General features: G+C 51.4%; 1 protein-coding gene and 1 long non-coding RNA gene across 2 annotated transcripts; one reads left to right on the top strand and one right to left on the bottom strand.

Moving 5' to 3' along the window:
* Nucleotides 1–1,295: 1,295 nt before the first annotated feature.
* LOC140611036 (uncharacterized) lies at nucleotides 1,296–17,115 on the top strand. The gene is made up of 4 exons (XR_012012422.1): nucleotides 1,296–1,739; nucleotides 4,590–4,635; nucleotides 5,629–5,714; nucleotides 13,464–17,115. It is a non-coding gene; the product is annotated as an uncharacterized lncRNA (long non-coding RNA).
* Nucleotides 8,214–20,003, bottom strand: ARRDC5 (arrestin domain containing 5). Its single transcript, XM_072787720.1, has 3 exons — nucleotides 19,672–20,003; nucleotides 17,833–18,038; nucleotides 8,214–8,782 (listed from the first exon to the last, which is right to left on the bottom strand). The coding sequence occupies exons 1-3, from the start codon at nucleotides 19,922–19,924 to the stop codon at nucleotides 8,255–8,257; spliced, it is 987 nt and encodes a 328-aa protein (XP_072643821.1). The 5' UTR covers nucleotides 19,925–20,003; the 3' UTR covers nucleotides 8,214–8,254.

Below are 20,003 nucleotides of genomic sequence, written 5' to 3'. Positions count from 1 at the left end.
GCAAGAGGACCTTCCAGGCACCGTGATCGATTATTCATTCAGAAAGTTTTTATTAAACATCTCTGGCATGATCTACTGGATGGGCAGTGAAACAGAGAAATAGGCTCTCTGGAGAGGAGGTATGCTCTGGGCAACAGGAATAGCTTGTGCAAAGGCCCTGGGGCAACACTGGGCCTCGTGTGCTGGAAGAACAGCAAAGGCCCTCGTGGCCAGAGAAGAGTGATCCAGTGCAAGGAAGGGAGGGGGCAGGGTAGGTGGGCTAGGGAGGACTTGGGTTTGTACCCCACGGAAGGTGGGAACCACAGAGGGCTGTGGGCAGAGGAGGGGGGCACCTGACCCAGGCACCTGGGGTCCTGACAGAGCAGGAAGCTCTCGGAGAACCACGCTCCTTCTGGGAGAGGGGGCTGGGAACCGGGAATAGGGGTTGCTTGGAGCCCTGCTGGGGAAAGGGCTTCGAATGTCAAGCAGAGGCTTTTGGCCTTTATTCTGGGAGCGGTGGGGAGCAACTGTGGGATTCAGAGCAGGGAGGCCCCTGTTTAGGTCTCTGGGGAAGGGGGTGGAGACTTCAAGATGCAGAGAAAGGCAGGAGCGAGGGCAGGCGGGAGCTGATGGGCCATGACCAGGCCTGCAGGAGGTGGGGGTGGATGGGAGAGACCACGGCAGGGCGCCAACGGGCCTGGGTTTGGAAGGTGAGGCTGACTTGGGCCTCCGGTGAGTGACCCAGGGAGGTGGAGGACACCCAGGCCCCCCCTGGGGCGAGGAGCCGCAGAGGAACAAGTGTGGGAGGACGTTGATGAGCTTAACTTTACCTCTTTGAGGGCCCGTGGCCTGGGGTTGCAAATTCACCGAATAAAAATCCGGGAGACCCAGGTACATGTGAAGTCCAGATACACAGTGAATAGTTTTAAGTATAAGTATGGCCCAAATATTGTAAGGGACATACTTATGCTAAGAAATAGTTTGTTTACCCGTACGTCCTGGACCCCCCCCCCGCCCCAGCCCTACGCCAGCCACAGCAGGCCTGCCTGTGTCTTCCCCAACCGTGCAGCCCCAGCCAGCGGCCCGACAATCCGACCCACGGCCGCCCGATGGCCAGAAGGCAAGGTTTTGTCTCCTTGGGCCGGCTCGCCGCGGGAAACCGGGGGTCTTTTAACATGCAGGCCCTGGCCTGTCCCCGCCCCGCCTCCCGCCCTGGTGGCGCCAGCTGCCCGCTGTCCCCTGCACTGGAGGTACCGCCTGGGGGAGGGGAGCTACTCGGAGACCCACTGTTTGTCCCCTGGGCCAGCCCCTCCCAGGCCCCGGCGGGTCCCACTGGGCACCCCTGGCCCCAGAATGCGGGGTCAGGGGGCCCGGCAGCAGGAAGGGCCCTGTGTGGCCTTTGTCCGGCTCGGGGCCAGACATGTGAGGCCCCGTGGCCTTTCTGGGAAGTCCTGCAGGCAGAGCAGCCTGACTTCCTCGGCAGAATGTACCGGAAGGCCAGAGGCCCAGGGCCGGTTGACCAGGAACTAGATCCCCGGGGGCCCGGCCACCCCCTGACCGCTCCCCAGTGAGCGGCCTTGTCCGGGGCGGCCAGGCCCGGCGGCTCGGGGCCCGGCCCTCCCAGTGCCAGCTGCCAGGATGTGCCGGTCACGTTGGCGGGGAGAGAACACGCCGTTCTTGGCTGCCCCTTTGTTCAGAGGCAGAGGTGGGGGGCTGTTGTCCTGGCAACCAGCCCTTTCCCCCTCAGACAATCCCTTGAGGTGAGGATTGAAGACACCTGGGACCTGGGGGTTCTGGCCGGGGAGGGTCCCCGGTCACCCGGGGTGGCAAAGGAGCACCATCCCCCCGGCCGGCCCTGCCTGCTCAGAGCTCGTGTGTCCCGGGCCACCACGGGGGAGGCCAGGTCACCCCCTTGGGATTGGAATGCCGGAGGTGGCAGCAGCAGGGGGGAGGACATTCCCAGCGGGGCAGGCGCCGTGGTGGCAGCTGCCGGGCCCCGCCCGTCCTATGTCCCCTGAGTTGGAGGCTGCAGCTGGTGCGGTGGCTTTGGTTCCTGGTGGGGGGGAGGTGTTATTTTTGGGGTGGGGGCGAAGGGACCCAAGAGGCGCCTCCTCCCAGGGCAGGAAGTGGGGTGATCCCAGCTGTGCTCTCCCGTTAGCCCACCTGTCCCAGTGGGCACCACAGGCCACCGCACAGGAAGTGTTCCCAACGCCCCGCCTGTGTGGTCTCCTGAATCTGGGGCCCAGAGAGGAGGCGGCCAGCGGGGAGGGTGTGGGGGCCCGCTATTGCCAGTCAGAATCTTCTAGAAGCTCCCATTTGTGGTAACAACAGGGCCTGTGGAGTGAGCGCTTACTTTGGCTGATGCATTTATAGACGTAGGCTGTTTAATCCAGCGTCTTCGGGGAAGAGGGACTAATGATGAGTTTGAGTTTTATGGAAGGGGGGGATACTGAGGCTCAGAGATGCAAGTGACTTGCCCAGGGTCACACAGCTTATAAATAGCGGAGCTGGGAATCTCATTGGCATTTAGTATTGGATGCACTAACTCAACGTAGACCTCCAACCCTACCATGTGCACAGGGGCTACCACTTGGGGCGATTCTGCTCCCAGAACCCTCAGGGGCTCCGTCTCCACTTGGGGTGTCTGGAGATGTTTTTGGTTGTTCCAACTGGGGGTGCTCCTGGCGTGGAGCCTCCCACCCACGGTGCCCAGGGCACCCCCATGGCAAATGACCCAGCCCCGTGTATACAGTTGTGCCAAGGTGAGTAAGAGTAATTAATAGTTGGGCAGCCCTGGTGGCGCAGTGGTTTGGCGCTGCCTGCAGCCCAGGGTATGATCCTGGAGACCCAGGATCGAGTCCCACATCTGGCTCCCTGCATGGAGCCTGCTTCTCCCTGTGCCTCTCTCTCTCTGTGTGTCTATGAATAAATAAATAAATAAAATATTTTTAAAAAAGAGTAATTAATAGTCAATAACAATACCAGATACCATTATTAATAACATTATTTAAAGCACAATAATTATTTAAAGATTTTGCAGATGAGAAAACCAAGGTCTGGAGAGCCTGTATTTGGACCCTCAGTCCTTCCCAGGTACATTGGTCTTGGCTGCTTCCCTAACACCCTGTCAGTTTTGCAAGAGGGGGAACTGGGGCCAAGAGAGCATATAATTAGGACTCAAACCCACAGCCCCAGGGACAGGATCAGGCCACCCCAGGTTCCCATCTCAGCCTGGCCACGTACTGATGCTGAGGAGCCCAGCCTGACGTGTCACCTGCCTCAGTTCTGCGTCTCTGAGACAGGTCCCTCCTTCCTTAGCTGAAACAGTAAAAATAAGAGTCTCTGTGGTGCTCAGAGGGGTACTATGGGGCGGTGGTTAGGGGATCTCATCCTGGCTTTGTGAGCTTGGGCACCCCCTGCACTTCTCTGAGCCTCTGATGCCTCATCTGTGAAATGGGGCATTCGTGATCATTGATGACAGTTGTCCAGACTCACAGTTGATGGAGAGATTGAAAGCATAGCTCGGTGCCTGGGTATTGCTGTTATTAAAAACATTTTAATGGTGGTAAAATAAGCACACATAAGTTTACCTTAATTTATCTTAGCCATTTTTGAGTGCGCAGCTCAGTGTCCTCAAGTGCATTCTCATGGTTGTGCAGCCGTCCCCATCATCCCTCTCCAGAACATTCTCATCTTGCAAAACTGAGGCTCTGTTCCCATGAGACAGTGACTCCCCACTCCCATCCCATTCCCCGACGCCCACCGCCTTCTCTCTTGTCTCTGTGGGTGGGACGCCTCTAGGGACTTCATAGACGTAGAGGGGAATTGTCCTTTTGAGATGGCCTACTTCACTTAGGTAACATCCTCGAGGTTTATTTATGTTGTAGTGTGTATCAGGATTTCCTTCCTTTCTAAGGCTGATGTGATGTCCATCATGTGGATGGACCACATTTGTTTATCGGCTCATCCGTCCGTGGACACTCGAGCTGCAGGACCAGCGTGGTGATAATAGAGTAAGAGTCCAGAAGGATCTTGAAGGTGGATCCGATGGGCTTTGTCAAGGGATTGATTAGGGATTGTGGTTTTTAAAAATGTGCCCACAAGGAGGTACCTGGCTGGCTTCATCCATAGACCATGTGATTCTTGATCTTCAGGTTGTGAGTTCGGGCCCTACGTTGGGTGTAGAGCTTACTTAAAAACCGAAAAACCAAAAAAGACAAAACACACACAAAAATCTGCCAATGTTTCGACACCCCTTTAAAAAGGTGGATCCTAATTCTCTTCCCTGTGAGTGTGGGTTGAAGTGAGTGAGTTGAGTGTCTGTAAGAACAAACAAAATCTGGCAGGAGCGATTGTGTCAAACGCCTCTGAGACTAGGTCATAAAAGTCATCGTGGCCTCCCTGCTCTCTCTTGGATCACTTGCTCCAGAGGAAGCCAGCTGCCATGTTGCGGGGACACCCAAGAAGCCCAGGTGGCATGGAACTAAAAGCCTCCTGCCAAGAGCCATGTGGGTGGGGCCTCTTGGGAGGGGCTTCTCCAGCTCCAGTCAAGCCTGTAATCACAAATTCCATTTTGAAAAGCTCTCTCTCTCTCTCTGGCTGCTGGGCAGGGGCGAGAGCAGAGCCACTTGGGAGGCCGCTGCAGCAATCATCCAGGTAAGCATTGATGATGGCCTGGATTAGGGTAGTGGCAGGGGAGATGGGAGGAGTGGAGAGGTTTAATAGTTACCTAGGAAGTAAAAGAAGCAGAATTTGGGAGAATAAAAGGCTCAGATGGGGTCTTCGTTGACACAGGGAGCTAAAGAAGGAACAGGTGGGGTAGGGATGGGGGGAAGACGAGATGACAGGTTTAGTTGTGGCTACATTGAATTCCGGGTCCCCAAAATGTCCAAAAGCCTCCATAAATGTAGCTACTTGTAGCTACTTGTATGATAAGAGTAGACTAGAGGCTCTCAGCTGAGGGTGGTTCTGCCCATCTTAGGGATACTTGGCAGCGTCTGGAGAAATTTCCGTTGTCACAACTTGGGAGATGCTACTGGCATCTAGTGGGTAAAAGCAGGAGATGCTGTTCGACATTCTACAATGTGCAAGATTGTTCCCCATAAAATGAATTGTCTGACCCCAAATATCCATGTGCAGAGCTGAAGAAATCCTAGGGTAGACCAATGGCTGGAATGAGCAATCGTCAATTTCAGCAGATTTTTTTCTTTTTGGGGGGGAATTTATTTATTTAAGGGACACCTGGGTGGCTCAGCGGTTGAGTCTGCCTTCAGCTCATGGTGTGATCCTGGGGTCCTGGGATCGAGTCCCATGTCGGGCTCCCCTGCATGGAGCCTGCTTCTCCCTCTGCCTGTGTCTCTGCCTCTCTTTGTGTGTCTCTCATTAATAAATAAAAAATAAATAAATAAAATCTTTAAAACAAAATAATTTATTTATTTGAGAGAGACACAGAGATAGCACAAAGAGGAGAAGGAGAAGCAGGCTCCCTGCTGAGAAGGGAGCCCAACCTGGGGCCTGATGCCAGGACCCTGGGATCATGACCTGAGCGGAAGGTAGACGCTTAACCAACTGAGTCACCCAGGTGCCCCGACAGCAGATGTTGTTTACTCAATAATTTTATTCCTTGTGTTTCCAACAATCAACCCCCAGGAGCACAGATCAACTTTCCTGGGCAGCTCCCGTTCGAGCACTCCTCTCCAAGCAGCTGGCAAAAAGGGGAGAACAAGATTCCTGTGGTGAGTTTTTAATGGATCTGGCCTGAATCACATCACTTGGCCAGATCAGTCATAAGGCCATTGGCTTGGCTGTGATCATCTTACCTCTCATTGCCCAGATCAATCACATGGCCACACCTGGCTGCAAGGGTTGCTGGGAAATGTAGTCCAGCCATGTGCCCAGGAGGAAGAAGGAAAGTGTGATGTGAATGGAGCCGATCCTTGCTGTGGTGTTATTATTGTCCTCATTATTTCTTTTTTTAAAATTTTTATTTATTTATGATAGTCACACAGAATGAGAGAGAGAGGCAGAGACATAGGCAGAGGGAGAAGCAGGCTCCATGCACTGGGAGCCCGACGTGGGATTCGATCTCGGGTCTCCAGGATCACGCCCTGGGCCAAAGGCAGGTGCCAAACTGCTGCGCCACCCAGGGATCCCTGTCCTCATTATTTCTTATTACTATTCAGACTTATCGTCTGCAGAGATGACCCTTGAAGGTCATCCATGTTTCAGGACCTGGTAGAAGAGGGTGAGAGGTGCTGGAAGGCTTCCTGGTATGGCCGGAAGGCTTCCTGAAAGAGGAGGTATGGTTGATATGGTTTTGATGAAAGCAGACACCAAAAAATCTGAGAAGTGGGAGAAGAATAAGAACGGTGTGGTGTCAGGAAAGTCCTTCCTTCATTCCTGATCATGCAGAGACAGCGTGAGTGCCATGGGGACCCAATGGACAGAGGTGGCCTGATTTGTGTTGAGAGCTTTCTAGTTGCTTGAGCAATCAGATCACCAAAAAAAGTAAAGGATACCCAGTTAAATTGGAATATCAAACAACAAATTATTTTTTCAGCCTCAGCATATCCCAAATATGGCATGGGACATACTTCTGCTAAAACAGTATTGTCCTTCAGAAATTCAAACTTAATGGGGCATCCTGGATTTTTATTTGCAGGGAGGACAGAATGTAAGGGATAAGGTCAGGTGCAGGTGACTAATGATCATAGATGAGACATGGGCAGATATGCAAGCCCTGTGCTGGGGGAACTTTGGCTTCTACCCTGAGTGACGTGGGTTAGCCCTGAGAGGCTGTGAGTGTAGGAGGGACAGGCCCTCACTTGGGTAAGAGGCCCACAGACCCAACCCTGGCACTTGGCAACCACCTGCCCTCATGGATTGCCCCTAGCCCAGCGTCTTTCCCCCTTCGCCCATGCTGACATTTGGGACCAGATCATTATCTTTTTAAAGTTTTCATTTAAATTTCACTTAATTAACATACACTAATATTAGTTTCAGGTGTATAATACAGTGATTCAACATTTCCATACATCCCCTGGTGCTCATCACAGCAAGTGCATGACTTAATCCCCATCACCTTTTAACCCATCCCCCACCCACCTCTCCTCTGGTGACCATCAGTGTGTTCTCTATAGTTAAGAATCTGTTGGAGCCAGATCATTCTCTTCTTCTTGTTCTTGTTCTTCTTGTATTTATTTATGTGTGTGAGAGAGAGAGAGAGCATGAGCAGGGGGAGGGGCAGGGAGAGGGAGAAGCAAACTCCCTGCTGAGCAGGGAGCCCAATGCTGGGGGCTCGATCCCAGGACCCTGAGATCATGCCCTGAGCCAAAGGCAGACACTTAACAGACTAAGCCACCCAGGTGCCCCAAGGAGCCAGATCATTCTCAATTAACAAGGGGGCCGTCTTGTTCATTGTGGCATGTTGAGCAGCACTCCTGACCCGCCCCCCCCACACTCGCTGCCAGGAGCACTCGCAGTCATGACAGCCTCAAATGTCCTCAGATGTTGCCCAGTGTCCCCTGAGGGGCAGGATCCCTCTGGGTGAGGCCCACTGGGTTAGGGGATTCCACTGACCCCCAGGAGACTCTGCATCCCATAACCATCCTGGGATACTAAACACATTTAAATGCATGCATGGGTTAGGGTTAGAGTGGAGGGAGAGAGGAGGTAACTCACAGGCACTGGGGGGTCACCCTGGTTTACACCACCTGATCCATCAGGGATTTATTCTGGTATCTTGAGCTAGGAATCAAACTCGATTTTACCCCCAGATAGTGAATGCAAGCTTTCTCCCACTTGGCACTGTGGACCTTTGGGGCTGGATCATTCTCTTGGGATGAGGCCATCCTGGGCGTTGCAGGACGGTGAGCAGCAGCCCTGGGCCCCACTCACCCAAGGCCAGGAGCAGTGCCCATTCCCCTCAGTGGTGAAAACCTGTGCAGCCAGACTTTGCTAGTGCACCTGGAGGGTAGACTGGCCCCAGCTGGGGACCCTGGGTCCAGGCACTGTGAGACCCACAGCGAGGACATGGGTCTGGAGCACTAACCGGGGTGGGGTCTACTGGAAGGCCTGGTCAGTCCCCTTCATCTGTCCCCAGCGTTCTGTAAACTGTTTGGGGACGGGGGAACCTGACGCCTAAATGGCTGCAATGCGGGGAGGTTCAGGCACCTGCCACCCATGACCCGATTTATCTGAAGCCCATCTGCGCAAGGCAAAGAAAGGGCTGCCTGTAGAGTCTGATAGAGCTTTTAATATTTAGAAGTTTGGGCACTTAATTCTGGCGCTCTTGGCTCAGGGCTAACGCCGTCCCCTCCACCGGCTGGCAGCTGGCCGCGTCCACAGGGGCACTGGTGACGATGATGGGAACCTTGGCCTTCACACTGGTCAGGGACCAGGGCAGGTGGACGGTGCTGACCAGCTCGTAGTGGGTGCTCATGATCTCGCTGTCGCGTGTGCTGCTGCTCACGGACAGCACCTGCGGGAGGTTGAGGGCGCTGACGATCTTGGTGGTGTTGAAAGGCGTGATCTGGGTGTTGGCCTCCTGCCGGAGCAGCTCACTGCTGTCCGCCCGCGACCGCCGCTCCGCGTTGGGGGTGAAGCCCTCGTATTGCACGTGGGCGTAGAGGGCAAAGATGACCGTCTTGATGCACTTGCTGGTCTGGTTGTTGATCTCCGTGGTGAAGATGACCCTCTCCCCCGGCGTGAAGGTGTTCTTCTCCATCTGGATTTGTAGGCAGATGGTGCCCTGGCTGCAGCAGTTGTAGGAGACCTTCTTCTCAGCCTCCACCAATAGAGGGTTCTAGAAGGGGGGGGGGGAGATAGACAACTGTGAGGGGTCATGGCCACAAAATCCGCTCGCTTGCCTGACAGCCCTCCATCACAGCCCCTGCAAACTGAGTCTTAGGGACTCTCCCTAAGTAGGAGGATCTACTTAGATCCTCCAGATCTACTGAGGTAGGATCTGGAGCCTTGGGCATCTGGTAGCCAGGAGCCTGGTGTGATCTCCCAACTTGCTTTAATCAATACCCTTTGCCTTTCTGAGTATCAATTTCCTTCCTCATCTGTAAAATAAGCCTAAGGTATCCACAAGGCCCTGGCTTCACCCCCACCTCCAACGCTCACTTGCTGTGTGACCTTGAGCAAGTGGCTTGACTTCTCTGGGCCTCTGTTTTCCAGAAGAAAGGAAGTGTGTCGCGGTCTAAGCCCAAGACCTAGGGCTCACCCGAGTAGTTCAGACTCTAGGAGAAAATATTAGGGGCCCTGAATTATAAAAGGAAAACTGTAGAGTTGAAATTATGTAATGCGTTTCAATAAATGCCTCAAGATGCAGCCACTCTATCCACTAGTCGGCTGCTGGATTGCAAATAAAAGTCGCATGTACATTATATTAACGAGTGGCTTCGGTGCCATTTTACTTTTTATTTGTGGATAATGTTTTAAAGGACTTGATATGATGCCGGGGGAACTTAGAATGAGCACTCTCCACTTTTGCTGGCTTCCGGTGTCTTCTTGCAGAGGAACTTGATACTTTTACAACTGAGTGTGTGTGTGTGTGTGTGTGTGTTCTCCTTCAGCATACCAAAGAAAAGAGAGAGAAATAGTGTGAAAAATACTTCCAAACTCCCCTTACACTTCCCATTAGTGACAGCAAGTTATCATTTGAAATTGGCCCCCATGGGATTATTTTCATCAGGGAAATTGGTAAACATTACACATCAGGGCTGCCCTGCACCAAAGCTGGTTGTTAACCATTTCCTAGTACACCACTGCCATGTTTCTACAAACCACTCTATTAGCATTTACAAACAATCTCTGCTCATTTAAGACATAAAATATCAGAGCTGCACAGCCACGTGAGTGTACTCAACACTAATGGTTAAGATGGAAAATTTTATATCATGCATATATTGCCACAATTTAAAATAAAAACACAAGGGGATCCCTGGGTGGCTCAGCGGTTTAGCGTGCCTGCCTTTGGCCCAGGGCGTGACCCTGGGGTCCCGGGATCGAGTCCCACGTCGGGCTCCCTGCGTGGGGCCTGCCTGTGTCTCTGCCTCTCTCGCTCTCTCTCTCTCTCTCATAAATAAAAAAAGAATCTTAAATGGGAAAAAATAAATAAAATAAAAACATGAGAGATCTGGTTGGAGCCCCCATGGACCCTTCCCTAACGCCATCCCCCACCCCCATCCCCTGCTCCCTTTGCCCAGAGTTGGGGGTTTAGCATATCTGGATGCTTTTTAAAAATATTTTATTTACTTATTAATGAGAGACAGAGTGATAGAGAGAGAGACAGAGAGAGAGAAGCAGAGACACAGGCAGAGGGAGAAGCAGGTCCCTGCGGGGAGCCCAATGCGGGACTCAATCCCAGGACCCCAGGGTCACGGCCTGAGCCCAAGGCAGATGCTCAATCACAGAGCCACCCAGGAGTCCCTCATGTCTGGATTTTAAAAAAGATTTATTAGAGAGAAAGGCAGAGAGTGCATAAGCGGGAGGGAGAGAATCTCAAGCACACTCCACACTGAGCACGGAGCCCAACGTGGGTGGTCAATCTCATGACCCTGAGATCATGACCTGAGCCCAAACCAAGAGTGGGTCGCTCAACCAACCCCACCACCCAGGCACCCCATATCGATGGCTTTTTAAGAGCACTCTTAAACATTATTGAGAAATACAACTCAGACACGGAAACCCCTCACGAGGCAAATAAATAACCCTGAGTTATTCCAAAGTCAACTCTCTTGTAACCTCCATGCAAGGAGTCGAGATTTGGCAGTTTTCCCCCAAAGTCCTCCATGGCACCCAGCCCCCAACCCTGCCTGCAAAGGGCAACATTTTGAATTTTACAGCAATCACTTTGTTGTGCCTACACATTTGTTCTCTTACTACAAACATGGAGGGACCTCCCGCAAGATGTATTGTCTTGGAACAAAGTGTGTAAAGAACAGTATAGCCAGCACAAATGTATCTTCTAGGAGGAAAGGAAACATTATCTGGTAGGTTCTGCTTTGCCTCATTGCCTCCTCCCCTTCCTTGCCAGACTGGCTATTTGTCATACTCATGTGAACTTTTATTTGTTTATTTTTATTTATTTTTATTTTTTTAAGATTTTATTTATTTATTCATGAGAGACAGAGAGAGAGAGAGAGAGAGAGAGAGAGAGAAAGAAACAGGCAGAGGGAGAAGCAGGCTCCATGCAGGGAGCCTGAGCCTGACGTGGGACTTGATCCCGGGTCTCCAGGATCAGGCCCTGGGCTGAAGGCAGCACTAAACCGCTGAGCCACCCGGGCTGCCCCTCATGTGAACTTTTATATTCTTTAGGAATGCACCTGCTTGTGCCGGAAGTATACAATACTGGCTTGCAAATTTTTTTAATTAAAAAAATTTAAGTTTGCTCCACACCCAACTTCGTGACCCTGAGAGCAAGAGTCGCATGCTCTATGGACTGAGCTGGCCAGGCTCTCCTGTTTTATACATTTTAATACTTTAAATATATCAAGCTGTCCGTGTTTTCTTTTTTTTTTCTCCCGTATTTTCTAGTAATTCGCTTTCCTAGCTCAGCATTCTGTGCTGGAAATGCATGCATGCAGGCGCTTGTCACTCTGGTACATTTGTTTTCACGACGCCCACTGAGTGTGCTGCAAAACAATGTATTTACTCATCAGCTCCCCCCTCCCCTGGACATGATGGACATTTATATTGTTTCTATGTGCTTGATATCATAAAAGTGCTAGAGGGAGCATCCTGAAGACATTTTTTCCTGGTCTTACACTGAGAGTTGCTCTGGGCCTTGGGGGTGAACTTTTTCTGTAAAGGAACTGATGACAAATATTTTAGGCTTTGCAGGCCACGCACGGTATGTGCCATATACTATTCCCTTTTTCTTTTTTTCTTAAAATCACAGCTCATGGTTAAAACAGATTTTAATATTATGGCAAAGAACACAAATCCTTATTTACATCTACATCTTAGATCTTTGAAAGAGAAGTGTCTTTTATGAACTACTACTTATCCATAACACATGCCTACTAGTACTTCCTGTTTATTGTAATCATTTAAAAATGTTCATTGAGACCCTCTGGATTTGCTTTCCTGTTATTTTCAGCACATTTTCTTTATTATTTTGTTTTATATGAAACCAACATTTTATAAGCAATAACTGGTTGTAACCCACCAAATTAATTTTTTCTCATAAATTCTACATTCTGCATATTCAAAACTATTATATTTGGTCCAGCACATTGATGTTATAAAGACAAAGCTGTTGCAACCCATCATGTTTATATTTTGTTCTATTCTTTCATTTTTTTAAAACTCGGTTGCAAGCCACCAAACAGATTTTCTTCATTTGCTGCTCTTCTTATTTTATTCTGTTTTGTTTTCTTATTCTATTAAAAAAAAAACAACAAGAAAATTTGCTGCCCACAAAATTGACTTCTTTCTGACACATTCTATTTAGGTCTTGCATATTCTTTCATTTTATACAAGTGTACTTGGACCCCTGCTAAATTTATGTTGCAACCTGTGGACGGGTTGTGAAAAACCCTGCTCCAGCTCGGATGCCTTGCCTCTTGGGAGACCTGGGGCTGACCTCTGACCCCAGGTGACCTCACCTCTACCCTTGCCTTTGGCCTTCCTGCCTCCTCAGCTTTCTCCTCCCTCTCCTCCAGGAGGCTAATTGCAGGCAGTTTTAGTCTAAATCCCTCCAGTCTTATTCGAAAATTCGAAAATTCCTCGCATGCGTTAGGACCCTGCAGGCATTAAGGAGCTTACTGCCCTAACTCAAGGCCAAGCGGTAGTTCTGGCCTGTACCTGAGAGAGGTGCCCAGCAATTCCCAGAGGGGCCCAGTGGAGAGAGACTCCCACGCTAGGTCAGGCAGGGTGGCCAAAGCACCCTGATTCCCAGTAATGTCGGGGTACAAACCCAACAGTGGATTTCCTGCATCTGGGCGTGTTTTGAAGGCCTGCGTTCCTTTGGCAGATGTGAAACTTTGGGGGAAATTCATCCAGCCAGGGTTTATTTGCATCAACTTGGTGCCAAGTTCAAGGACAACCCGTAGCAGTGAAGACCAGCCCGGTTCCTGCTCTGGTCGGGGTGTGGGGGTAGCCGGACACACAGTTGACACAGTGAAAATGAACCAGCTCATTGCTGATAGGGCCAGTGATGAGGCTGGGGCCAGATGCAAATGCAAACCAGGGGGCGTGAACTAAGGAGAGATGGGGTGGGGGCTCCCTTGGAGCCGATGGTTAGGAAATGTCTCTGGAATGAGCTCCCGGTACCAAGGGCCGGAAGAGGGAACGCAATCCTGACTTTCAAGATTCTAAAGGTACGAAGAATGGAGGAGAGAGGAGGTGGGGATGATTGGAGCCCCCTGTGCATTGCTGGAGGGAACCCCAAAACAGTACAGCCACCGTGGGAAACAGTCTGGTGGTTCCTGGAATGTTCAACAGCAGGATCCTCTGACCCAGCAATTCCACCCCAGGTGTCTAGTCAAGAGAAACAAGAAGATACATCCTTGCAAACATGTGTACGTGAGTGCGCACAGCGGCATGATTCACAGTAGCAGAGAAGTGGCAACGACCCAAGTATCCATCAGTGCGGGAAGGATACACAAAACGGGGTCCCGCTGCCCCATGAACACGCTATCCAGCCTTAAAAAGGGATGAGGCCCTGATGGTGAGACAGGTCCTGCGTCGTGGGTGGGGCTCGCACAAAGGTGAGTGGAATATGCCAGATGCAAAAAGCCTACATATTCGGGTGCCTGGGCGGCTCAGGGCGTGACCCCGGGGTCCCGGGATCGAGTCCCGCATCGGGCTCCCCGCATGGGGCCTGCTTCTCCCTCTGCCTGTGTCTCTGCCTCTCTCTCTCTGCGTCTCTCAGGAATAAACAAATAAAATCTTAAAATAATAATAAAAAGCCTATGTATCACACGATTCCATTCTCATGAAATATCCAGAACAGGCAAATCCCGACAGAGCGAGGAAGTGGATTAGTGGTTGCTGGGGGAGGGGGTGTGGGGGGTTCAGAGGTGACAGCTAAGGGATGCAAGAATATTCTTTCTGGGCTGATGACCTGCTCTATTACGATCCACCGTTGGCGGTGGCTGCACAACTCTGTGAACGTGCTAGAAGTCGCTGAGCTGCACACTTTATTTATTTATTTTTTGTTTGTTTTTGAGCTGCACACTTTAAATGGGTGAATTATATGTGAATTTTATGTCAATGAAGCTGTTAAAAAAAAAAAGTGGAAGGGGAAAATGTGTGCTCCTGCTCCCCTCCCAGGGGGGCAGCATCTGTTGCCAGTTTCTCTGGTCTCCTTCCGGAGACGTTTGTTACACCTGCAAGGAAGTGCATTTCTCGCGTGCACCAGCAGCGTGCCAGGCTGAACTTTGCTGTGCTCACTCAACCCAGTGACTTAGAGGTCCTGCACCCAGAGCTGCCTTGCTCCATCTCTCTCTCTCTCTCTCTCTCTCTCTCTCTCTTATCTAGCGAGTATTCCTTGGATGGCACACTGCTACTTTATTTTTTTTTATTTATTTATGATAGTCACACAGAGAGAGAGAGAGAGGCAGAGACACAGGCAGAGGGAGAAGCAGGCTCCATGCACCAGGAGCCCGACGTGGGATTCGATCCCGGGACTCCAGGATCGCGCCCTGGGCCAAAGGCAGGTGGTGCCAAACTGCTGCGCCACCCAGGGATCCCACACTGCTACTTTAATTCCCTGAACAATGAGTGTTTAGGTCGATTCCTTTTTTTTCTGGCCACGTAAACATTGCTGTCAGAGGTCAGGTCACACATGAAAGAATATCAGTAGGAGAAATTTCTAGAAGGGAAATGGCCGGGGCAAAGTACGTGTTCATTTTAATTTGAATAGATATAGCTGAATTGCCTTCACTGGGGCTGTGAGTTCATCCAGCCAGGTGAGTGCCTACGTGGCTTCTGAGCAGTGACCTGAAGGATGAAGGGGAAGGATAGGAAGGTTCATGTTATAGGGTTCCCGGTGGAAGGCACAGCCCATGCAAAGGCCGTGGGGCAGGACCCAGGCCTGGTGTATTGGAGGAACAGGGAAGAGGCCTGTTTGGCTGGAGCAGGCCTCTAAAGGCCTCAAGAGGACTTTGGTATTTACCCTGAATGAAATGGCAGGTGGGGGAAGGTTGTGGGGGCAGAGGAATGTCATCACCTGACTGCCTCCAGCTGCTCTGGGGACAGACTGTTGGGGATCAAGACTCTGTCTCCACCCAGGGGTGCCTGGGTAGCTCAGTCGATTGAGCGTCCAACATTTGGTTTCAGCTCAGGTCATGATCTGGCGTCTGTGGGATCGAGCCCCGCGTTGGGCTCTGAGCTCAGCGTGGAGTTGGCTTCAGATTCCTGCCCCCCGCCCCGTCTCTCATTGTGAGCGCACACTCTCTCTCTTTCTAAAAGAATTTTTTTTTTCTAAAAGAATTTTTAAAATATCTTAAAAAAAGAAAATACTCTGCCTCTACCTGGTTAAGCCCCATCATTGCTCATTACACCAGAGCAGTGACCCCTGCCCTGCTCCCCTGCCCCCCATTGTCTATCCTCCCCAAAGCAGCCAGAGGGACTCAAGTGATGACTCTCTCCCCACCAGGGCTCTCACCTCCCTCAGGGTGAAAGTCCAAGTCCTCCCAAAGCCTCTTGTACCTCTGTGCCCTCACCTTCTCCCCCTCTATCCCCCTCATTCACTCTGTTCTGGCCATGTGCCCCCCCCTCCCCACTATTCCTCCAACACGCCAGGCACAGCCCTGCCCCAGGGCCTTTGCACGGGCTGTTCCCTCTGCCTGGAACCCTGTACCTCAGATCTCCCCATGGTTTTCCCCTCTCTTCTTTCAATTCTCTGCTAAAATGTCACCTCCTCAAAAGGGCCACCCTTGCCCAGTCTGGTTAAGACAGAACTGAGTAGTTGAAAGGACACCCTATTTTCATATCCTCAAAACTCATCTGAGATAACTCCCTTTTACTGCTACCTTTTTTTTTTTTTTCTGCTACAATTTTTATTTTAGATCTTCCCACTTACGGGGCTCCTCCTGGGTGTGTAGACGCTGTGCTGAGCACTTTGCAGTCTTGGTGAGCACCCATTGAGGGAATTGTGATCTTTCTCATTATACCACTTGGGATGGTCAGGGTGCTAGGAGGTGGTGTTAAATGCCCAAGGCCATCTAGCTAATGAAGGTTCTGTCAACAACAGCTCAGGCTGGGACTCACCCAGCCCCAATCGATCAATTGATCAATCGATCTATCTTTATTTTCTTTCTTTCTTGATTTTATTTATTTATTCATGAGAAACATGGAGACACAGGCAGAGGGAGAAGGAGGCTCCCTGCAGAGAGCCCTGTGTGGGATTCGATCCCAGGACCCCGGGATCATGCTCTGAGCTGAAGGCAGACGTTCAACCACTGAACCACCCAGGTGCCCAGCCCCAACATTTCACCCCAGTTTTTGCCTTGTGCCCCCTGTGCTCTAGATGAACTCTGAAGGGAAGGCCAGAGCAGGGCCATAGCCTACTGAGGGTAACACGGGGAGCAGATGGTCAAGCGGGCCCTGAGCTCAGGTCTGGACATCCCAGGGCTGATCCACCCTTCTAAGCATCTTCCCTTCCTGGGACCCTCCGGGACCATCCCAGGAGGTTGGCCAGGCTAGAGATGATCTCTCTGTTAAACACATAATAATACTGGCAGTGGAGGCAGTGACAAGATTCTTGGGGCCCATTCCCCCAGTCCATGCCAGGCACTGTGGAAAGTTCTGGAAGCCACGCACTATCTCCTTGCCCATTTTACAGATGAGGAGGTGGAGGTGCAGACAGGCAACATTATTTGCAGAGGGTGGCATGACAGGGAGGTGGGGGCTCCGGGATTTTTACCTGGATGTTGAAAACTAAAATGCCAGCCATCTCAGCCACCATGCTCTCATAACAGAGTCCCCAGGGGAGTGACTTGGGCCAACGTGTCTCCACCCACCTCCACTTCCACCTCTGCACCTGGGCCTTCAGGAACCATCCAGAAAACCTCCTCTGCTCAGCCAGACCAACGCCACATGGCCTTTTCTTTCCTGGGGCCAGAAGCTACCCCCTTCCTTGCTGCTGTGCCTCCTCCTCCTCCTCCTCCTCCTCCTCCTCCTCCTTCTTCTTCTTCTTCTTTTAAAGATTTTATTCATTTATTCATGAGAATACACAGAGAGGAGAGAGAGAGAGAGAGAGAGAGAGAGGCAGAGACACAGGCAGAGGGAGAAGCAGGCTCCCTGTGGGGAACCCGATGCGGGACTCGATCCTGGCACCCTGGGATCATGACCTGAGCTGAAGGAAGATGGTCAACTACTGGGCCACCCGGGCGTCCCTCCTTCCTTGCTTCTTTTGCTGGGGGCACCATCTCTGTTGTCTGAGGGCTCAGAGACCCTGGAGACCCATGGCGTGTCCCAGCCTCTCACCCACGGGTCACGGAGCAGGGAATGGCGGGGAGGGTTCTGAACAGTCATGACTTAATAGAGTCAAGGACATTGGGGCCCAGTCATTCTCTGTGGGGGGCGCCCTGGGCACTGTGGGGTATCGAGCAGCACCCCTGGCCCTACCCATTCGACAGCCGGTAGCCTCCGCTCCCACCGGTCCTGACACCTGTAGACGTCTACAGACCCTACCCCATGCCCCCTGGGGAGGCAGGATGATCCTGGTTGAGAGCCTCTGGCTTGGTTCCTACTCTGGCTTCTGGTTCATCCTTTGTGAACTCCCTGGGCCCCAGGGGCCCCCCAGCACCTTTCCTTCTTCCTCTGTCCCCTGCCTTCCCACCTGCCTCTGGGGAGCTTGGAGGACAGGCCCCACCGCTGCCCCCCACCCCCCACTACCTGCAGTGGGTTTTCTTTGTGGAAGTCCGAAGTCCCTTGAACTAACAAGTACATTCTCTTCTTCGCCAGAATGTGCTCCCGGCCCATGCAGGAGGCTTGCACGAAGTAGAAGACGTGGCCGATTTTGCTGGTGAAGGTAGAAGGAAGCCTGGGAGGTAAGCTGAAATGGAAGTCAAAGGTGTGGCTGCCTGCACTTAACCAATTATCTGAAAGCAAAACACACCGGCGCCATCAGAAGGTTCTAGAATCTTTTTTCTTTCTTTCTCCCCCCCTCCCCTTTATTTGTTGGTTTGGCCGGGGGTTTGTTCTGGGCCTGGCCCACCTGTACCTGAGTTAGGCTGAGTTCTGTGCTTTTAGGGATCTGCAAGCCGGGCTGGAGGGGGATGCCCTGGGTGGGTGATGCGGCTGGAGTGGTTACCCCAAATACCCGTAGGGATGTGCTCACCTCTACTCTGGGTCTGAGAAACTGGAGGTCCAGCCCCCAGTCGTACATTCATTTAACAAACACATCTTGAGTGCCTACTGTGTGCCAGAGGCTCTTTCAGGCTGTATTTGCAGCAGAGAGGAAGGCCAGCACATCTCTCTGCCCTCCCGGAGCCTGGCCTTCAGCACACAGCATACAGTAGGCACTTAACATGTGTTGAGTGGCAACCGAGGACCAGGGAGCAACTCACACAGCCCCCATTTCTGTAACTTCCTCATTTTTAAAAACTGTTATTTTCATTCATCCAAATGCCTCTCATTGTTGTGTCTTCCCCCCTGGATGGCTATCCCAGTGACTCCAGGGACAATGTTTGATTTATTCACTGCCGCACCCCCAGCACCTGGCTCAGTGCCGTGTACAGAAGGTGCTCAATAAATGTTTTCGAAATAAACGAGTGAATCCATTGAAGGCTCGGGCTTATGCTTTCAAGGGGAAACGCTTAGCGATGGGAGAGGGTGGTACCTGACGCTGGGGGCAACTGGGTGGGGAGTGCTTGGGTTGAAAAAATGAACACTTATGAAGCACTTACTGTATGCCCCACACTATTCTAAGCCCTTCATGTATCACTCAATCGCTACGTCCTCAAAGCAATTGTACGAGGCAATCCCTTTTCTGGTTTCCATTTTCCAGATGGGTTAATGGGACACTGAGAAGGCAACATAAGGCCTGGGATGTTGCCATTCCTCCCCTAGATATCTGCACGGCTGGTGTCCCTCCCATCACTCAGCTCTGAGCTCAGTCATTCCCTCTTTGAAGAGACTTTTGCATGACCTCCCTATCTAAAAATTTTAAAAGTCTAAATTTAAACTTTGTTCAGCCAAGCATTGACTAAAAGTTGTGGCATACCTAGGAACGCTCCCATGAGCACATTTTGGAAAGGCCTCTAGCTCCCAGGCAGTTCAGCCTCCCTGAGGTCTGTCCAGACTTTGGATCTGAACCTGCTGGAGGTGGGAGTTGGTTATTCTCTCCCTAGAATGTCTTCCCTGCCTCCTATCTCTTTCCCTGGGACCAGAAGACTCCTTTATTTTGTCTCCTCACATTTCACTGCCAGAGGGAGATTTATCTCCGTAAAATAACAAAACAGAGTAAAAAAAATGGCTTCCCAAAGTGGTCATTGGGCTAAGGATAGCATTTTTTCCAGGGAAACTACTTTGAAAGCTCATTGCAAATATCTGATCCACTCCTCATGTCTTGTTATTTTCGTGTTATGTGTAACTGATGGTCATTGTTATACATTGCTTCCCTCTTGGGGAGGAACCAGGCCTCTGCCCATTGCTGGTAACCCTGGGGGATGAGTTTGCCTTCCAGACCCAGATTCCTATTATGGCCAGAGTTGGCTGCTGGCTTTGTCTTACCCTCTACTGGGAACGTCTTCATCTTCTGCACATAGTCGGCCTTGTTGTTGCAAATAACATCTCTGCTATAATCACGGGATGCCCCGATTTCTTCATTCCACTCCACATAACCCCTTCCCACCAGCTCCACTTTCACTATAGGGTCCACCAGGGTGCTGTTCAGGATTAGAACCACCTGCCCTTTTATGCTGGAGCCGGCCAGGTAGACTGCATCCTTGGGCAACACTAATTCGATTGACTTCACCACAGACATGGGGGGTTGGGGTGGTGGAGAAACATCCTCCCTCCTCCCCCATGCCACTGAGATTCCCGGTTCCTTTGCCGCAGTGAGG

The sequence above is a fragment of the Canis lupus genome, chromosome 19 (genome assembly GCF_048164855.1).
Source record: "Canis lupus baileyi chromosome 19, mCanLup2.hap1, whole genome shotgun sequence".
Taxonomy (NCBI): Eukaryota; Metazoa; Chordata; class Mammalia; order Carnivora; family Canidae; genus Canis; species Canis lupus.
The sequence above is the reverse complement of the archived record's forward strand: the minus strand, read 5'-3'. Positions and strand labels throughout refer to the sequence as shown.